Source organism: Macrotis lagotis, chromosome 2 (genome assembly GCF_037893015.1).
Source record: "Macrotis lagotis isolate mMagLag1 chromosome 2, bilby.v1.9.chrom.fasta, whole genome shotgun sequence".
NCBI classification, from domain to species: Eukaryota; Metazoa; Chordata; class Mammalia; order Peramelemorphia; family Peramelidae; genus Macrotis; species Macrotis lagotis.
In genome coordinates this window covers 53696552-53717524 of record NC_133659.1, presented here as the reverse complement: position 1 = coordinate 53717524, position 20973 = coordinate 53696552, and the positions used below count along the sequence as shown (strand labels likewise).

Below are 20973 nucleotides of genomic sequence, written 5' to 3'. Positions count from 1 at the left end.
CACACAAGTCAAGTGCTCATGGGGTCAGATGACATGATTCGAGGAACTCTCTAAACATCTCCCTTAAGAACTTTGGGGGGTAGCTAGGTGGTGCAGTGGATAGAGCACTGGCCTTGGAGTCAGGAGGACCTGAATTCAGATCAGACCTGGGATACTTAATAATTACTTAGCTGTGTGACTTTGGGCAAGTCACTTAATCCTATTGCCTTACAAAAGCCAAAAAAAAAAAAAGAACTTTGGAATTTCCTAATCAGCATGAGAGACACTGGCACAAGACAGTCCATCATGGTGTGCCCTTCTCAGAGAGGATGCTATGCTCTATGAGCTGGGAAGAATTGAAACAGCTCAAAGAAAAAGTGAGGTGCATAAGTTTAGCATACTTCACATGGACTATTTGTGTCTGACCTGTGGTAGAACATTCCTAGATTGTGTTGTCTGATCAACCCAAGGACACACTATGTTTTGTCTCTAACATGATTGATGTCATTTTGGTCTTCTTTGATAAGATGAGAATGCTGAGTTACAAAGAGGTAAAGTCATTTGTCAAATCATAGCAGTCAGTACTGGAAGCCAACTTTCCTTTTTTTTAATTATACAATACTATAATGACTCTCTCTGTCTCTCTGTCTCTCTGTCTCTCTGTCTCTCTCTCTCTCTCTCTCTCTCTCTTTCTGTCTCATGTTCTCTCCATACATACTATATATATATATATATATATACATATATATATGTGCATATATATACATATTTGTGTATATATGTGTATATGCATATGTTTATTTGTTTGCATTATATTGTAAATTCCTTGAGGGTGGGGCTGGGTTTTTTGCCTGTTTTGTATCCTCAGTGCTTAGCCCAAGTGACTGAGACTGGATTTGAACTCATGAGGATGAGAGTTAATTTGTTAATAATTGCCTTTGGCTAATATTGCAAGTTTTAGGAGCCTGCTTTTCAAGTCTATTGTGGTACATTTTGCTTTACAGTTTGAAATACTAGTATTATATTTACACCTTAGTACATTAAGATTAGTATTGTCCAGGTGTTTATTATTGTTATTATAAGAGTCTGGGAGAAAGGGACAAAAGAAATGGCAATGGAGGAAGGGAAGGAATGGAGGCAGCTTCTCAAGATTAGGTGAAACAGTCTGAGCTGGTTTTCCAAAGCAAGGATAATGTCTACCATGGAAAGACAGGACCACAAGCAGGCTCAGGATCTAGAATTTAAGGGACAGTTAGAAGTCTGGTGTGATATGCTGTTGTTTTGACATTTGTCATTTTGCTTGGATCGAGAGTATTTATTCAGAGAGAACAGAGCCCTGTTTCCTCCAGTCTGATGCAGGATATCTCCAAGGGCTGCCACCCAGGACATTGCCTTAGCTAGGAGCACCTCCTCTCCAGCCACACTGTGTTTCAGACCTGGGGAACCCTTCAGTAGAAAATGTTTCTCCTCTTTGTTGGTATAGAGGCCAACGTCTTTGTGCTCTGGCAGACTGCTGCAGGATGTGCTCAGACTTCACCTGCCAACAAAAGCAAGAGGTTGAATGGAATTGGCTCCCAAGACCAGTTTCCTGAAACATCTCAGGAATGGTTCAGGCCTCAGAACGGTACCTCTTTAAAGTGCAGGGCCGGAACCAAACCCTTCCACCCTCATAAATAGTAAGGCCAGCTCTCATTCTATGCTTTTCTAAAGCTCTTTCTTGATAATATCCCCAGAGGTAAGAGGAAAACACATTTTCATCCCTTTTATATAGATAAGAAAACTGAAACTGAGGAAAGGGAAGTGACTTGCCCAGGATCATTCAGCTAATTTGTACCAGAGCTGATGTGGGAACTCCCTTGATTGCCAAATTACCCCTCATCTAACTAACAACCAAAAAAGAGTAGGGAATCTCAGACTCCTAGCAGTCCACAGAAAGACAGGAGCTTGAAGACACCTAGTTCAATGCCCTTATTTTGTATGTGAAAATGCTGAATGGGGAGAGGTGACAAAAATCACTCACTGAGTAACTGGTAAAACTAGAACTAAGACCTCAGGTCTTTTAACTTCCAATTTACTAACCTTTCTTCTATTCCTTTTGTCCATGTTGGAGTCTCTTCTTTTTGTTGAAAGGGAGAACATCCATCTGGCTGCCTCTGCCGAGCCTGCCTGAGTTCTTTCCTCTTGAACCATCCTCATCATTTTCTTTAGCTTTGGAATGCATTGTATTTGTTTAACTGAGTTTAATTTAAATTCTTGTTAACTTCAGACCCATGCTATTTTAATTCTGCTCAGTTAGACAAGTATTAAAATAAGTTTGGGTGTACTTGCTGGTGATGAGTCCTGGGCAACAGAAAGAAACCAGCTGATGAATTATTTTTGACAGTCCCAAAGTGGAAATTCCACATAGCTAAGGGCTGACTATTCTTCATCCATATTGAAGTTTTGACAATTGGAAGTATAAGGCTTGGCTGGGATAGAAAGAAAATCAACAAGCCATAGAAAAAATTGAGGAAGGAAAAGAGGCCTGGGAGGAGGAGGGGGTGCCACGGTGGAAAGAAGGCTGTGTATGAAGTCAGAGGTTCAGAGTTCATTCAATTTCTGGGACTGCTATGTGACTATGCATATGACCTTGGGCAAGTCACAACCTCCTGGGACCCCAGTGTCTACATCTATAAAATGAAGGTAATTGTACAAGATAATTTCTAAGGCCCCTTGTAATTCTAAAATTGTGATACATATCAATGGGCTATGTGAGACATTCTGCAAACTTATAATTGAAGGCACTGTCTGTATTGACGCACCATAGTTAATACGAGAAATGATTAACATTCTTCTGACTTTTTAGTGTTTGTCTAAATGGAATTTTAGTAGTCATATGGAAGGAATATGTTAAGGAATAAGAACAATTTAGAGACCATATAATCCAGTCCCTTCTTTTTACAATTCAAAAAAGAGTCTCAGAGAGATGGGAAATGACTTGTGAAAAGTCACTAATGGTTAGTATGAGAGCAAACGTAGGACCAAAGTCTTCTAACTTCCAAATCAATCCAATTCAATTAAACATTTATTAATCATCTAATTAAGAGTCTGTAACCACCTAAGCAAGTACCTGCTTCTTAAGTCTATAAAACTTTATAAAAATATAAACTTTTTGAGAGCAGGAACTTTCAATCTTGTTTCTATTTCCAATGTTTTTGATATTCCAAGGCATCTAGGTCATGCAGTGTGCAGACAGTTGACTTGGAAATAGAGACAAGAGTATTGAAATTCTCCCTCAAATGTTTCTTAGCAGTAGGAACGCTAAACAAGTCAACCTCTCTTGGTCTCAATTTATTCTCTATATAAAGGAGATAATAATTGGACCCATCTCACAGGGGTATTGTGAGAATTGATATATAAGGACTAGATTTTAGTGATTATCATAGCAATTTGTTATTGTGCAGTCATGTCCAACTCTTTGTGATCTGAATTGTAGTTTTCTTGGCAGAGATACTGAAGTGGTTTGCCACTTCCTTCTCCAGCTCATTTGAAAGATGAGAAAACTGAGGCAAACACTTGCCCAGGGTCACACAGCTAGTAATGTCTGAGACTGGATTTGAACTCGGGAAGAGGAGTTTTCCTGACTCCAGGCCTAGTATTCTATTCACTTTGCCACTTACTTAAACAATAACCGTTTATTTAACTGGATGTGCACCTACTTTGAGGAAAATACAAGAAAGGTTTCCGAGTAGACCACGTCTTCACAGTCATAAAATTGACCAAAAGCTGTAGAGATAGAAGATCTCACTGTATTTATTTTTGTTTATTACAAAGAATCACTTTACTAAGTAGAATAATATGCAGTTTTAAACACTCTCCCAAGGTACCTATTAAGTTCATATGAACTCTGGTGTACCCAGAGCTGGGCTGTGGGGGCATCCTTTGTGCAGGCAGTAATGGAGGTGGGTGTTATATAATGTCTGCAGAGACTTTTAAAACAATAAACAATATATATGGAAGTTACTTCGGACAACTCTGAGACACAGTTGCTTTGACATGTGGGGACCATATGGACACTTAGATGTTTGTTTAGAGAGTACGAGAGTACGTTTGTAACGGAATTGTTCAATCTTGCTTTGGGCACAGTTTGGGTCTTGAATCCCCATGGTACTACATATTCTTCATTTAAGCAGTAGACTCAAAATAAACATGATAGCAGAGTGATTGTAAAAATGAAGAAACAAAACTTGGGCTATTTCAGTTCTAAAGTAACTATCATTTGATGTGACTACTTGGGGCTCTATTTTCTGTAAATTAAAAACAATGAAAAAGAAAGCATGAACTTTGAGGTGTAATGTTTTTATTTGGTAAATGTAAATTTTAATTTTTATATGGAATAGTTTCTTGTGAAGTCATTAATTGCTTTAAAAATAAAGAATGAATAAGGAAAACAATATATCAGTGGTAGGATTTAGGAGTTGCCTAAATTATATTTTTGTAATCATTTCAGTTTTATTAAAGTTCATTTATGAAATGGTATTTTTATGGAATTCTACTAAACTTATCCTTGTATGTAGGCCTTTCTCTAACTAATTGTACATCTGTTGCTTCATGTAAAAGGAATTTTTCAAAACTAAAATTAATACTGTTCTATCAATTGAGTGAAGACTGAGAAATCTGACTATATTGTCTATTAAAAAATCATATCAGGATCAGTTTTGACACATTTGCAGAAGGGAAGTCTTAAAAAGCAGAAACTGGAATATTATTATCTTACTTCAAAAGACCAATGTGCAAGTATAATTTAATTCTTTTTCCCAAAAATATGATTTAAAGGTATTTATCAATTGCTTTCTTTTAGTACTATAGCATATATTTTTTTTTATTTTTTAAAAATTTTATTAGCGTGATTATATATAAAAGTTCATTTCATTTCTTTTTGGTCATTATTATTATTTATTTCATTTCATGATTACTGTTGTGAATAATTTTATTGAATGGGATGGAGTGTTAAAAATTTATCCTCTCTCATTGCAAATGAGTTTCCATAATATGTGCCATCACAAAGATAACCAATCATTCTATCCTTTGATTATTATTATTATCAATTGAACTATAAAATAAATATATATGTTCTCATCAAAGATTTTTAGCACTATAATGAAGATTGTCTATTCTTCTGAAATTAATTGGAAGGTAGATTCTTTGGGGATGGTTAGTGAGAGCGATCAGATAGGAGGTTTGGGGTTTTTTTTTTAGGTTTTTGCAAGGCAAATGGGGTTAAGTGGCTTGCCCAAGGCCACACAGCCAGGTAATTATTAATTGTCTGAGACCGGATTTGAACCCAGGTACTCCTGACTCCAGGGCCGGTGCTTTATCCACTGCACCACCTAGCCACCCCCATCAGATAGGTTTTTAAAAGTAAATTTATTTTATATGCATTTAAATATTCAATCTCTCCCATGGACCAAAACACATCACAATAGAACAACAATAATAACATCACCAAAAAGGAAAGAAAAACTCTCATCATAAATATACATAATCCAACAAAACAATTTCTTCAATTCTCTATGCCTGAAAAATAGATGTATCTTTCTTCATTTGCAGTTCATCATCTTTCTGTCTGGAGACAAGTGGTGTATTTCATTTTTAATTTTTTGAACTCATCATTTATCACTACATTGATCAGAGTTCTAAAGTTTTTAAAAGTTGTTTTTCTCTATAATATTGTTGTCATTATATAAATTGTTCGAGGATTCCTTGATTTTTGTCTCATTTCACCAAGATCTTCCCAATTTCTTTTGCAACCATTAATTTCACCATTTCTTAAGATGTAATAAAATTCTATTACTTTCAAATCCAATTACTTGTTTAGCCACCCCCCAAAAGCAGGACATCTTATTAGATTCCAATTATTCCAATTATTGGCTACTACAAAATGAATTACTAATAATATTTTGTGTCTATAGGTTCTTTTCCTTTTTCTTTATTCTCTTTGGGTTATAGACTTAGTAATGATATTTCTGGATCATAGGATATACACAGTTTAATAAGTTTTTCACATAGTTCTAAATTGCTGATATAATTGAATCAATTCACAACTCAAGTCAACAATGTGTATACCTATTATGCCTATTAAGAAATTGTTCTAAATTATGAGTTTGGGCTATGTCTCAATAGATAAAAAGAAACAGAAGACATGAATTTAGATCTTGGTGTCAACACTACAGGCTTGAGCTGGAACATGTCATTTCACTTATCAGACTCCAGTTTTCTCATTTGTAAAAGGTGGGTTAGACCCTTCCAGTTCCCAAATGGATTTAGTTCCATTAATCTACTATTCATGCCCTATCTATCCATTTTTTCCACTCCTTCTCAACTACATAGATGTAGAAGACCCTAGGAGTCAATCAAAAAATTAAAACAATATACTGAGAAAATTTTATGTAAAAATAATCACACATCATTCTTATATGTTACCTACAAAACCCAATAGGAAGTAGGAAATTCTATTCAAAATAACTTCAAAAGCTAGAAAATAATTGGTAGTACATCTAATGAGATGCACTCAATAATTTCCATAGCAGCCCTTTTTGTAGTGGCAAAGAATTAGAAATTGAGGAGATGTCCATCAATTGGGGAATGGCTGAACAAGTTATGGTATATGAATTTTATGGAGTATTACTGTGCTATAAGAAACTATGAATGGTTGAACCCTAGAGAAGCATGGAACAAATTACAGGAATTGTTGCTAAGTGAAAGGAGCAGAACCAAGAGAACACAGTACACATTAACAACAACCTTGTGAGATGATCAACCTTGATGGCTGCAGCTCCTCTCAACAGTTCAGAAAGCTAGAACAATCCTGGGAGACCTGCTATGGACAGGGCTATCCACATCCAGAGGAAGAAGAACAAAACAAATCAAAACAAAACCTACAGAATCTGAATGAACACTACATTAACCTTTTAAAATTTTCTCTTATTTCTTCCTTTCTATCTCATGGTTTTATTTCTTTTCTCTTAGTCCTAATTCCTTATACAGAAAATGACTAATCTGTAAACATGTTAAACAAAAATGTTTATGTACAATGTTCACCAGACTGTACACCACAGAGGGAAGGGGAAGGTAAAAGGAAATTATGTAACTTGCAAATATACATTTGTATATGGATAAATGTTGAAAAACTTTTATAACATGTAATTGGGAAAAAAGAAAAGAAGAAAGAACTATAGGAATCCTACTATAAAACATTCTTTAAATAAACCACTTAAATAATTCATTAACTCTCAATGCCTCTCTCTTTTCTCCTCATATATCTCTGTCACAAACACATACATACACATAAATAGAACCCTTCCTCAAAGCAAATAAGCATAGACAAGAAATTATCTCATTGGCCATGTCTTCTCTCTTACAATTAGACTGTAAGGGTTTGATGGACCCTTTCATATGTCCATAGCTTGGCCCTTTATTGGAAAATTCTTCAGTTAGAAGCTCATTCAAAACTTCCAAGTCTATCTTATTCAACAAGAATTTCATGAAAGCATCCATCCTATAGACCATGCTCCAAACCAGAGAACTCCCCTTATTGTCTTCCTTGCAAGAAACTAGGCTAGCTGATTTTCCTTGTCTGGAATCTTGGATATTATCTTTCTGAGGACAAGTGCTTCACAGAGAGGAACCAGTTGTCATTGATGCTGTTGAAGATATGAGGAAATACTAACCAAGAATATTCATACTGATGGGAGAAGTAGAATCAAGTCCTGTTTCCCAGCAACTCTGAGGAGAAATAACCCTGTTCTTTATAGGGGATACTATTAGAAGGGGAGTTAAGGCACCAGCCCTGGAGTCAGGAGTACCTGAGTTCAAATCCGGCCTCAGACACTTAAGAATTACCTAGCTGTGTGGCCACTTAACCCCATTGCCTTGCAAAAACCTAAGGGAAAAAAAGGAGAGTTAAAGTCATTGAGATGAGCCACCAAAGAATACTTATAAACATAAGAGAAGGTGGGAGAAGACATAGCCTGTGACCATAGCAACTGGGCTGGGTAGGGGGAGCTAAATCTCCTCTCCTATCATCTGTATAGGTTGTGACTTCTATAAACATTCTCACAATTGATCCAACTGAAGTCTTTCGGCTAGATCTGTTAATGTTGTGTTGTCATTTTTGTTGTTTCTTTTAGTGTCCATTCAATACTTGTGGACTATATAATGACTAGCTATATGACCGATTCACCTCAAATTCTAATCATACACAACTTTGGTGATGCCTTCTTCAACATTTTTCTCATGTGAGTCATCATTAGCAGCATGCCTGTTTACAATCAACATGATCCTTTAGGTCACCAGAAATTCTTCCAATTTGGTGGTGACCCATGATTCACCAAAAGAAAATTTATGTTAAAAAGAGGCATCAGACATCACTGGGATCATTAAAAAATACATGATTACAATGATCAGCTATAAAAAAGACTTAGCTCCTCTAATTAATACAATGATTCAAGACAATTCCAAAGATTCATGTTGAAAAATTCTATTTCCATATTGAACCAATTTTTTTACTTTATTTTTCCTGCTCATTTTTTTTGCAACATGGGTAATATAGAAGTATGCATTGAATGATTTACATGTATAATGAGTATCATATTGCATTCCTTCTCAATGGGTAGGGGATGCACTGAGGGGAGGGAGAGGAGTTTGAACTCAAAATTTAAGAAATAAAAAATGCCACACAATTTTTACAAATAAGAAAAGCTGACACTTGCCCCCTTTTAAAAATATTTATTGAAATTTTCCCTGTCTTTTAAAAAAGTTTGGGTTTTTGTTATAAATATTTATTAATAATAATAGTTAACAGCACCTATCAAATATCAAGCATTGTGCTATGTGCTTTATGTTACCTCAGGTGATCCTCATAACCAACCAGGGAGGACAGTGCCATTATTATGCCCAATTTACAGATGAGGAAACTGAGGAAAACAGGTTAAATGACTTGCCTAGGATTACAGAGCTATTGAATAACTGAGTCTTCCTAACTCCAGGGCCATACTTTATCCAGCTTGCTTCAGTCCATACTAATATTGCATTTTACTCTTCTGGAATTCTCTAAATATCAATAACAAGCAAGATCAAAATTAGGGAAGCATGTACCTTCTTGTATCCCATATATCTCTGAATTCTTTTTTGTTTTTTCTTTCAACTAAGTAATATTCCATTACATTCAAGAACCAACTATTCCCAAATTGGTAGGAATCTATTTATTTCCAATTATTTTTTGCCACAAAAAGTTCTATCTTGGTGTATAAAGAATTTTTGTTTTTTTCTTTGATTTGGTGTATAAAGAACTTTTCTATTTTTCTTTGATTTGGTGTATAAAGAACTTTTCTTTTTTTCCTTTAATTTCTTTGGAATATAAACCTAGTAATAGTAACCTCTGAATTGAAGCCTATATAATTTTAGTTGTAATTTTAGCATGATTCCAAATTGCTTTCCAAAATGTTTGAATCAATTCAAGAACTCCACCAGCAATGTATAAGGGTGCCTATCTTTGCATAGCCCCTCCATCATAGATTCCATCTTTTTGAACCCCTTGCCCAGTCTCTTATGAGTTTTCTAGAGAAAGCACTATATTTTACCAAGGCTATGTGTAGTCCACAATATCATTTGCAAAAAAAAAAAGAATCTGGACAATATCATTTTCTGCAGTGATCCTCCATGACACTGATGAGTAGAAATTTTTGGCAGGCATATGCTTCCTTATTTTAGACCCAGAAGAATAAAATGCAATATTTAAAACAGAGACAGAAGGAAAGGCATGGTCTTCCCCCTGACCTAAGAAATAGAATTGATATTACATACAGGAGCCTCCCCACCCCCAAAAAACAAGCAGCAAGGAAAGAAAGTAAACTTGAAGTCAATCTGGGTGAAAAAGAGATGGAAAATTCCTGGAAATTTTGAGAATCCATTGGAGGTACAGGGAAAAACGGATTATTGTTCTATTGTATCTGACTCTTTATGACCCTATTTGGCGTTTTCTTAACAAAGATACTGGAGTGATTTGTCATTCTCCAGTTCATTTTACAGATGAGGAAACTGAAGCAAATAGGATTAAGTGACTTACCCAGGATCACAAGGCTAGTAAGTGTCAGAGGCTGGATTTGAACTCAGGTATTCCTGACTCCATGCCCAGCATTTTATTTACTCACCTACCGGCCCCCAAAACTGTAACTAAGAATGCCATTTTATTTTTTTAAAGATTTTATTTATTTATTTTGAGTTTTACAATTTTTCCCCCCAATCTCACTTCCCTCCCCTAACCCCCCCCACAGGAAGCAATTTGTCAGTCTTTACATTGTTTCCATGTTTCCATTGAGTGTGATGAGAGAAAAATCATATTAAGGATACCATTTTAAAGAACACTGACACATTCTTCATTAATGTAAAAACAAATGGTTAGCACATCATTGATAAAACTAATTAGTTAAAATATTAATTTTTGAAGCCCTTCACAACCTGATTCCAATTTCTTTCCAATCCTATCATATGCTACTCACTTCCCTAGATTGTATTGGTCATCCAAACTGACTGTAAACTGTTCCTTACAAAATGGATGGCCATTGAAGTTCTTTCTTATTCTCAAATTCTGTAATCTTATTATCCGACTCCCTTTTACTGACTGTCCCTCATGTCTACCACACACACACACACACACACACACACACACACACACACACACACAGTCCCTAATCTTCATCCCTCTTGGAATTCCTGGCTTCTTTCAAAATTCTTCTCAAGCATCTCTGTCAACCAGCAGCCTTTCCTGATCCCCTCCTCCAATTGCTAGTTAAACCCTTCCCCAACTTCTTTTCATTAACTTTTGTATAACCTTATTATATTTTGTTTATACTTATTTTTGTATAAACTTAATTATACTTATTTTGCATGTACTTATTTATTGCAAACAACTTATTTGTGTATCTGGATATCCTCCAGGAGACTATAAATTCCTTGAAGGAACAGACTATTTCATTTATATCATTGTATCTTCAAAGTTTAATCTAGTGCTTGGCTTGTAGTGGGTGCTTCATAGAAACTTGTTGATTGACTAAAGTAGGGAGTTAGAATGAGCTGGCTTCTCACCCTCCAACTACTGCCCCATAAGTGGCCTTGAACTGGAGTTACAACTATAACTATAAGGAGGTATCTTCCCCATACCCACGATAGCAGCTTTAGGCTGGTTGTCCTTTATTTCTTTTGTAACACTCAGTCCAAGAGCAAAAATTTCAAGTTACTGGAATCTTTGGGGAAAAGTGGAAAATAATGTGTTACTTGGAGAAGGGATGGAGTAGTATTCTTTTTATATATGTCATTTGGTTAGCTTAGGGGACATAAAACATTATGACTGGGCTTGGTTTGCTCATAAAATTACAATATTTTGAATATATAGAGAAGTGAAGACCTTTTTTTTGGGGGGGTGGCTTAAATTTATCTTTTAAAATATCCTTCAAATAAAAAAGTGATTTTCTGAGGTCCTGTCCTTCTCTTAGGATTTCACATCCTTTGAAGGGATGTGGTGAGAAGAAAGATGACTATAAGGAGAAGAGAGAAGTAATAAAATCAGCAAAATCATGTGAACTGGGCAAATGAAATAGTCTTTTGGGCTGTGCTTTCAATAATCCCTTGCCTATTCTTTATGACAGTTCCCTGATCTGGGTCCCATCTCTAGGCAGGTTGATGGGAAAGGGGATGGCAGAATCATGATTTTCTGGTGAATTTTTCTCTTGCTCTCTGATCCTGTTAGTACTAGGTAGGCGCTGTTTTCTAAATTATACACACAGTGACAAGTCATTTCCCACTAGCTAGTTCCTTCTCTTTCATTAGTCCCTCTGCAAACATATGTCTTAATTTTCAACAGATGAAACTTCAAGAGATGTCCAAGGAAGCCAGAAGCCTCTAGAGCAAATGGAAAGGTAGGAGGATGCTTCTTTCATGGGAACTATAAAGAAATCCGCAAGCAGAAAGGGAGTTAGGATATACAGCTGAGCCCCTACACTCCTAAAGGTTTTTTTCACTCCTTAATGGGATATTACCCAAGAAACATCTCCCCTCTTACATTCATTACTACTAGTCCTAGTATCCTAGGAAGAAATGATCCTTCCTTTGTGATTGATGGAACTTTTGTGTAATTTTAATTGCTTTAGCAATAGGAACATGAAGGTTTGATCCCACATCACAGGGAATGTGAAAGATCTTTAAATCTGAAGCCATATCTTCGGAGTTTCAAATCCTAAAACTGAGATTCAGTCTGGGTAAGTGAATATATGTGACTCAAAATTCTTACAATACTATATTCTGCCGGAGAAAGTCATTATGGAGTTCCAAGACTTTACTTAATTTTTTTACAATACATCCACATTCTTAGTCCTACGTAAGGAATTTGCTAATATAATTTAGTCCAACCCCACCCTTTATAGGTGAGGGAACTGGCCCAATGAGTCACTCAGCAAACACTTATTAGCGCCTTCTATTTGCCAGAAATTGTGATAAGAATTGGGGGAAAAAATCCAAATCCAGAAACAGAATATGCTACTACTCTGAAGTGACTCTCCTGTTGCTGGTGTTTGTCCTTCACTCTCGAAGTGTACTATGACATCAGAGAGTGAGACTATGCCATGCTGGGTCCAGTGGGCAGATATGGATTGGGATGACTGGGCATGACTCTGGATGCAATGAAAGATGTCTAATAGGGAAGGTGAAGTCATTAGCTCAATCTTACACAATTAGAGAAAGGACACCAAACCAGGCTTTCTGATAACAATCCATGCTATTTTCCCCACTCAACTGGCCCAGAAAACCCCCGGACTGTATTGGTGGGCTATTGTCCACAGGGTCAGGAAGAGCTGAACACGATAACAATAGATATGTTGCAGAACACTAGTGATCAAATTTTCCACACCTGGAGTCATGAAATCACAGATCCAGAAGTATTATATAAATAGATATATATATATGTGTGTGTGTTTGCATATGCATATATACACATAACATCTGTGCACAAATATAAAGAGGTGCCATATATCAATTAACTAGCATTGATTAAATCCCTATTACTTAAAGCGTTGTACTAGTCCCTGAAGAATGGAACAATTCCTATTCACATGGAACTTACATTTTAAGCACATTAAAAAATATATGTGCAACATAAATGCAAAGTTAATAAATATGAAGTAGTTTAGGAAGTAGGAAACTAGCCTTTGCAGAGCAGAAAAATCATAATACAATAAGAGTAAACTATTAATATTATAGAATGCTTCCCTTGCCTTAAAATTGTGTGCTGAGTACTTTACACTTACAAAAAAAAATGTATTACAACTAATACAATTATTTTAAAATTCCATTCATTTTCACAATCATCCTTGGAAGTAGGTGCTGAGATAAAGAGATGAAGTGACTTGCCCAGGGTGACACAGTTCTGAATCCAGATTAGAACTCGGGTCGTTCTGACTCCAAGCCTCTATTCACATATATGGATATGACTATATGATCTTTTTGTTTTCTCTCCACTGAAAATCTCAGAAGCAAGTACAATACTCATCCTCAGGGTGGAGGTATTTTCAGGTCAAAAATTAGAGGAGGAGAAGTTCAAGCGTATCGAACAGGCTACATTCAAGCCCAGTCAGACGCAGCCCCCAAGGGTAAGGTCATGAAGACCCGATTTGGACAGAAGAAAGGAAAATTCTTTTCCTTCGAGGCTTCGCCTGAAACATAGGGAAAATACTGAAGACTCTGTTGGACTCCAGGTCCGGAGGAACCAGAAAATTCTCCGGGTTGATAGGAGTTGAAGACCCGGACCCCACTACTTAAGGTTCAGTTTGGCTCTAAGTCCCGGGACACTAAGGAACTCTCCGGGTAGCGGCGCGCACTCATCCTCTGCAGAGAGCAGAGAGGTGGCTCGGGGGGCGTCCTGCCGGTGCGTCCCAGTCCCGACTCATCCCAGCTTCACCAGAAGGAATCTAAAAGGAGGGTGGGGGTCGGGGAGATAGATAAGTACATTGATGAAGAGCCCCAGGCACTCGTGTGTGCACACCACACACACACCACACAAACACAGACACGCACACAGACACACAGACACACAGACACACAGACAGACAGACAGACAGACACACACACACACACACACACACACACACACACACACAACCCCCTTTGCAGTGATCTGCCCTCCCCCTCCCCTCCCCCAGCCTCCTCTCCGGGACTGGCCGCATCCCCCCGGCAGAGGCACAATAGAAACTCCGCCCCTCCCTCCCTCTCAGCCCGGCCTCCCCGAGCCCCGCCGGCTCCAGGAGCCCGCGCTGCCCCCGGCGCCCCCCGGCCCAGCAGCCCACCTCCCCCGCGGCACTTGCGGCTCCGGCCCCGGCCCACTCCTCCCCTCCCCGGCGGGGGGCGCAGCTTCCACCTGACCCCTCCCCCAGGCCGGCCCCCGCGCCGCTTCTCCATTCAGGACCTTCGCCGCCGCCGCAGTCGGGGACCTCCCTCGGAAGGCAGGAGATGCAGACGGGCCCCGGGGCGCGCCTTCCTGCTCCCCGGAACCGCACTTAGCCCAGCAGGCGCTTGGAGCCACTGTCCCCCGCCTCCAGCCAGTCCCCACCTCTCTCCTTCACCCCTTCTTCCCCTCCCCCCCACCTTCAGGACCCTCAGGTACGCCGCGCCCCGCTTCCAGCCCCATCCCTCATGGCTCAGCCGCTGATCCTGGCCTGTTGGGCCGTACTGGCGGTGACTTGGGGCCAGGCCACCAGCCCCCCTCCCACGGGGCCCAGCGAGCCCCCAAAGCTGCAGCCCGAGGCGCCCACGGAGGACGAGACCTTGCAGAACGAGGCGGACAACCAGGAGAACATTTTATCTCAGGTGAGGCTGTCCCCCCGCGGCTCGGGCCCCCGGAGGAGTCTCCTGGGGGCGTCTCACGGGGCTGGTGAAGCGCCGCTTCTTGTTTCCCGAGGGATGGTGGGGGCACGGCTCAGCCTGCATCAGAAACGTCTGAAAGGCAAAGCAGAGAGAGGAGGCGGCTCCTGAGGAGAGGCGAAGAAACCTCCGCAGTCAGAAGCCAGCCCTCCCTTGCCTTTGGCGCTTGAGGAGTGACCGGAGCTGGCCAGGGCACACAGGTGGGCATGCTGGGAGCGAGCCAGGCCACCCGACTCCCAGGGGCAGCCCGCCACATGGTGTGAGAGCCAGGCAGAGGGAGGAGAGCAGACTGGGTGAGAGCTCAAGATGAGTGCAGATACTGCTGGTGGGACTGACTGCAAACAGGTGGATGCCCAGCGTATCCACAGACCACCCAGGCCTGCTGAAAATGTGTGGCAGCCAGAAACAGGGGAAGGAGTGACAGACGGCCAAGTAGTGACAGCCTCGGGGGGGCTAATCCTCTCCGAGCCTTTCATGCTCAGCCAAACATTCATGATGATGTGTGGGAAGTGGGGCTTCTCAAGAGAGGGCTAGGCGAGGCATGGACCCCCAGCCCGGCACTGACAGTCCAGAAGCTCTAAAAGCCCATAGGCTTCCTTCTCCCTGCAAACAACTTTCTTTACTCCGGTTGGGAACTGATGGCTCTTCCCATCGTTATTGGAGAGGCTGTGAATGAATCTTAAAGTACAAGATGCACGTCAGCTATTAGCGTTCTCCTCCAGGTATTACACAGCCTCCTCCACAGACCTCATCTCTCTCAGTCCTTCCATTAGCCTAAGAGAGGGTCTATCTGAGATTTTGAATACTTCTCCAAAACTTTTCCAAAATTCAAACTCTCCCAATGGAAGGAATCTACTCAGAGTCTTAAAGCAGAAATATGTCAGATTCCAGGCAAGATTTCAGGGAAAGCTACAATTTACTGTCATCCCACAAAGGCAAACAGCTTAAGTCATCTTGAACTGTAACTCCCTTTTCCACTGATCCTTTCTGTATTTGACAACATCCCTAACCCAAATATTATTATTAGAAGTAACTTAATCTTTTAAAGGAAAACATTACAAGCCTTGTTCAACTCAGACGGTATTCCTCCAGTAACATTTCTAAGCAGAATGGTAGCAGGTGATCAATGGGAGAATTTGTTCAAACGAAATTTTTCTCCATGCTTTGAAATGGGCTTTGATTCCTGGATGTGAACAAGACTTTGAAAAAGGGAAGATGCATGTGAGAGGAACCCAGTTGCTGGGACAAGGAATATCAAAAACAGGAGATGACAGGAAAAAAGATTTCAAAAGGAAATGTTATACATTGATTAGGCAGTCATGTACTGTCTGGGAGAAAACCTTAATGAGAGAGAGAGAGAGAGAGAGAGAGAGAGAGAGAGAGAGAGAGAGAGAGAGAGAGAGAGAGAGAGAGAGAAGGAGGAAGAAGAAGAAGAAGAAGAAGAAGAAAGGAGAGAGAAAGGAGAGAGAAAGGAGAGAGAAAGGGGAGAGAAAGAAAAGAAGGCAGGAAGGAAGGTAGGAGGAAGAAGGAAGGAAAGAAAGAAACAAAGAAAGAGAAAGAGAGAGAGAGGAAAGAGAAAGGGAGGGAGGGAGAGAGAAACAAAGAAGGAAGGAAGGAAAGAAAAAAGAAAAAGAAAGAGAGGAAGAAAAAGAAAGAAAGAAGGAGAGAGGAAGGAAGTAGTAAAGAAGGAAGGAAGGAAGGAAACAAAGGAGAAAGAAAGAGAGGGAAGAGGGAAGGAAGGAAGGAAGGAAGATCAAAGGATGTAATTGGCAGTTTTCTTCTTCCCCCTCTCCCTCTGACTTTTACTAAATCTTATCTTTAGCTGGAGTCAAAGGCTGGTAGATGGGTAATATATTTCACTGATTTTTTTTTCTAATGATGAAAGGAAAAGAGCCCAGGAGAAATAAACTTCTTTCCAAAAAACCTGCAAGAGTAGAAATCTGAGAGGCTTCAAAGAAATGTCAGAGTCAGCGCTTTGTGTCACTGAACTATTTACTTCAAGGTTTAGATGTGTCTGAGGTCTCTGGTTAGCTAATGGAGACCTGCAAAGTCTTTAGGAGTCCCTTTACACTGTATTTACATTCTCTCTCTCTCTCTCTCTCTCTCTCTCTCTCTCTCTCTCTCTCTCTCTCTCTCTCTCTCTCTCTCTCTCTCTTTCCCTCCCCCCCTCTAGTTACTAGGAGACTATGATAAGGTGAAAGCTGTCACAGAAGGCTCAGATTGTCAGTGTAAGTGTGTGGTGAGACCTCTGGGCAGAGAGGCCTGCCAAAGAATCAATGAAGGAACTTCAAGAGCTGAAGATTTTTATACTGTGGAAACAATCACCTCAGGCCCAGCTTGCAAGTGTGCCTGTGTGGCTCCACCATCAGCCCTTAACCCCTGTGAGGGAGACTTCAGGCTGAAACAGCTGCGGGAGGCAGATGCCCGGGATTTCAAGGTATGCTATCATCATTTAGAATACAAATCTTAGAGAATATTTAAGTCTAAACCCCTTATTTTGCAGATAAGGAAACTGAGGTCCAGAAAAGAGAAATCACTTGTTTTAGTTTTGGGGGATTTTTTTGCAAGGAAATGGGGTTAAGTGACTTGCTCAAGGTCACACAGTTAAGTAATTATTAAATGTCCCAGGTCAAATTTGAACTCAGGTCTTCCTCACTCCAGGGACAGTGCTCTAACTACTGCACCACCTAGCTACCCCTAAGAGAAATAGCTTGTACATAGCTAGGAAACAAATCCAAGTCCTCTGATTCCAAATCAGCTTTTTTTCAGTCACTGCATCACAGTGTGGAAGATGTCAGGCCTTTCCTTCTGTCTCAGAATGGAACTTTTCACATGGCTGGTGCACTCAAGTCAGACTAATCAGGACTATGCTAGGGGTGGAGAGAGGGGGAGAAAAAGGGGAGGGAGGGAGGGAGAGGGAGAAAGGGATGTCTATACTAGTCCAAATCTAGACCATGAAAACTAATTAGAAGCTACAATGAGTTTCTGAGAAGGAATTGGGCAAGACCAGAATTATCTAGAAATAATCCTCTGTTAGGATGGATGGGTGGGAAGACTCAACCCTATTGTTTTTGTTAGGGGTCAAGAATGGTATGGAAGCAAAGACCTATGATTTCATTGTGTACAAAACTCCTAATAAGGAAACTTGTTCTACCAATGGTAGCTATTAGGAACTTAGAGGTTATCCAGTCCCCAGAGGCTAAGTGACTTATCCAGGTCTGTCTCTGAGACAGAGTTTGAGCTGTATCTTCCTCACTAGCCACTCTGCCAGGCTGCCTTTCTTATAGTTGAATATTTCCAAAGAACCATGATTATTTCATGGCCGAGTTTTCTCTTCCATAGAGATAGAAATATTCAGTACCCTAGTACCAGAAGTCAGTCAGTCATCTAGTGACATTTCTTTAGTCTTAGAAAGCTGATTCTCAAATAGTTGATGCACAGTCCACTATTCCATCACTTGCCAGCCTCATACACATAAGATAAAGTGTTGAACTGGGTTCAAATCCTGCCTCAAATCCCAGTTGTATAGGACAAATCATTTAAATCTTTCTGGTTCTTTTTGGTTCTTCATGAATATGTTGAATAAATACAGTTGTTATGTAAGGCACCTTGAAAACCTTTAAGTGTTACTTAAAAATGCAAGTAGCAGCAGCAGCAGCAGCAGCAGTAGTAATAGTTTTCCTGAACAGTAGTCTAAAATCAGGAGCTTTTGGAGTCTACACTCCATGGATACTTAATATTCTTCAAAAACCAAGAGTCAGTTCTGCATGATTACCCCAACTCTACATTTCCACTCTATGACTTATTTTCAGAACCCTTCAAAAGACCACAGTCACCTGCATTCCACAAATATTGTATGACAGGACTTCAGTGGAGGATCATAGGATTTGGGAGCTCAGAAAGACCATAAAAATCATGCAGTCCAACTCCCTAACTTTCCTGAGAAGAAATCTGAGGTCTAGAAAGGGAAAGTGACTTGTCCCAAAACCAGTGTTGATAAAACAAGGATATAATGTAGAGTTATAGAGAGCCATGTAATCCACACCTCTCATTTTGCAGCTGAAAAAAACTAAAGGCTATTAACATCCATTAGGCAGAAGCACCAGAGGCAATAAAGATGCCCAGGATCTCTGATTCAAAAGGCAGTATTCTTTCTACTGACTCTTACATCTTAAGCTTGTGAAACCATAATCAAGTATAACTGGATTGAGAAAGATTCTCTGTAAGGGATGAATGGTTAGTTTAATGGAGAAGTCCAGAGATTTATTCTCCTAGAACTTTGGCTGGCTCATTTTAGTCCAACTAGATTTTCAGTTTCCTTTCTTAGAATGCTTCAGCAATCACGTCTTGGCTTTTTGTGAATTGAAGAAGATTTGATCTTTTGTTACTCTGAAGATAGTGATATAGTTTCTCTTCTTTACTGGTGCTCAAGGATGATTTGATGAGTAATAATACAACCCTTCTTGAGTCAGAAAGGAAAGGATCTGTGATTGTCTATTAAGATGAATACCATCGGCTAGATGGCGCAGTGGATAGGGCACCGGCCCTGGAGTCAGGAGTACCTGAGTTCAAATCCAGCCTCAGACACTTAATAATTACCTAGCTGTGTGGCCTTGGGCAAGCCACTTAACCCTACTTCCTAGGAAAAAACCTAATAAATAAGCAAACAAACAAACAAATAAATAAATAGACAAACAAATAAATGAATGAATAGATAGATAGATAAATAGATAAATAAATAGATAAACAAATAAATAAAGATGAGTACCATAGAGATTGTGAATTGCTGCCAGATCCCACTACTCAAAAAAGCTCTGAGATGTTGACCAGGGAGAAGAATCTGAAGAAATAGGGAGAGTCCAGGATGGACTAGGCTTTGTGAGCAGAAGAGATAGTAAGTTGAAGAAGCAGCACAGTTTGTCTGTCCTTAGCAAAATGGCTGCCATCTTCAAGGGATGAGAGGCCCAGTGATCCATTCCTAATCCATTAGTCTGGGATGATACCTAATCAGATTGGAAAACTTTTTTTATTATAGTTAAACATTTTTCTGGATACAGATGGAATTCTCCATTGCAGACAGCCCCAAATTGTCCCTGATTGTTGCACTGATGGAATGAGTGAGTCAGATTGGAAAACTCTTGATCATTATTTTATACTTCAAATAGCTCCCACATTCAACCTGGAATTTTAAACTTAATTTCCTTTTTGATGTCTGTCTTTTCAAGGTATGTAGGTAGGTCACCCTTGTACTCAGAATGTACTCCTGGATAATGGTGCTATGACCATGTCATTACTATAAAAGATTTTTATTAAATTTCAGTGGCATGATGACTCTATCCTTATCCAATCCAGTATGGTGCTCAAGCAATAACATGCCCATTTATATAATGGTGTTTTCCCCAATCAATTAGAATGGTTGTGTAACATTATAAATAGAAAGGACCTTGAAGCTCACCTAATCCAAAATCTTAATTTTGAACATGAGAAAATTGAAGTCCAGAGTCTTTCTAAGGTTTACCTATAAGATCCTAGATGTAGATACTAAGAGAACTGTTCTAGAGTTTAAAGTCTTGTGATTCCTCATCCATGGGCCAAAAAGATGACTCTCAGAAAGCTGAAATCTGAAGACTCAAATTTTTTTCTGTAATACTATGTCCACATGTTGCCAATGGATCTGTTCTTGCTGAAAATGGCAAAACTGTCTCTTAAGAGTCACAAATAAAAAGCTGGAAAAGTCCTTAGGAGGGGTTACTATGTGCAATCCCCTTATTTTTTCAGATGAGGAAACTGAGTCATAGAGAATTAAGGTGATAAGGTTATATAGCTAGGAAGCATCAAAGGTAATGGCTAACTTTTCTCATTAGTCTTTAGCCATAATTCCTATTGATTAGAGGAAGCAAGTAATCATTTAAGTAGAGGCATACTAATAGGAAAGGGGAGAAATTCTCCTCCATGTGGCAGCCCATATGTCCCTAATATGCTCAGTCATGAGGGCTGGAACAGATCTGGGAGCAAGTAAAGGGAACAAAGTTACCTTAAATTCTATGC

General features: G+C 39.5%; 2 protein-coding genes across 3 annotated transcripts in view; one reads left to right on the top strand and one right to left on the bottom strand.

The window, feature by feature from the left end:
* Positions 1-13883: 13883 nt before the first annotated feature.
* Positions 13884-20973, top strand: part of OLFML2B (olfactomedin like 2B) — a 61478-nt gene continuing 54388 nt past the window's right edge. The window contains exons 1-3 of the mRNA XM_074221839.1: positions 13884-13933; positions 14656-14871; positions 17099-17362. Of these exons, the coding sequence (XP_074077940.1) occupies positions 14698-14871; positions 17099-17362 (438 nt within the window). The 5' untranslated portion in view covers positions 13884-13933; positions 14656-14697. The remainder of the gene's footprint in view (positions 13934-14655; positions 14872-17098; positions 17363-20973) is intronic.
* Positions 14848-20973, bottom strand: part of ATF6 (activating transcription factor 6) — a 281713-nt gene continuing 275587 nt past the window's right edge. For both annotated transcript variants that reach the window (XM_074221840.1, XM_074221841.1), the window contains one exon: positions 14848-15000. In XM_074221840.1, coding sequence (XP_074077941.1) covers positions 14863-15000 — 138 coding nt within the window. In that variant the 3' untranslated portion in view covers positions 14848-14862. The remainder of the gene's footprint in view (positions 15001-20973) is intronic.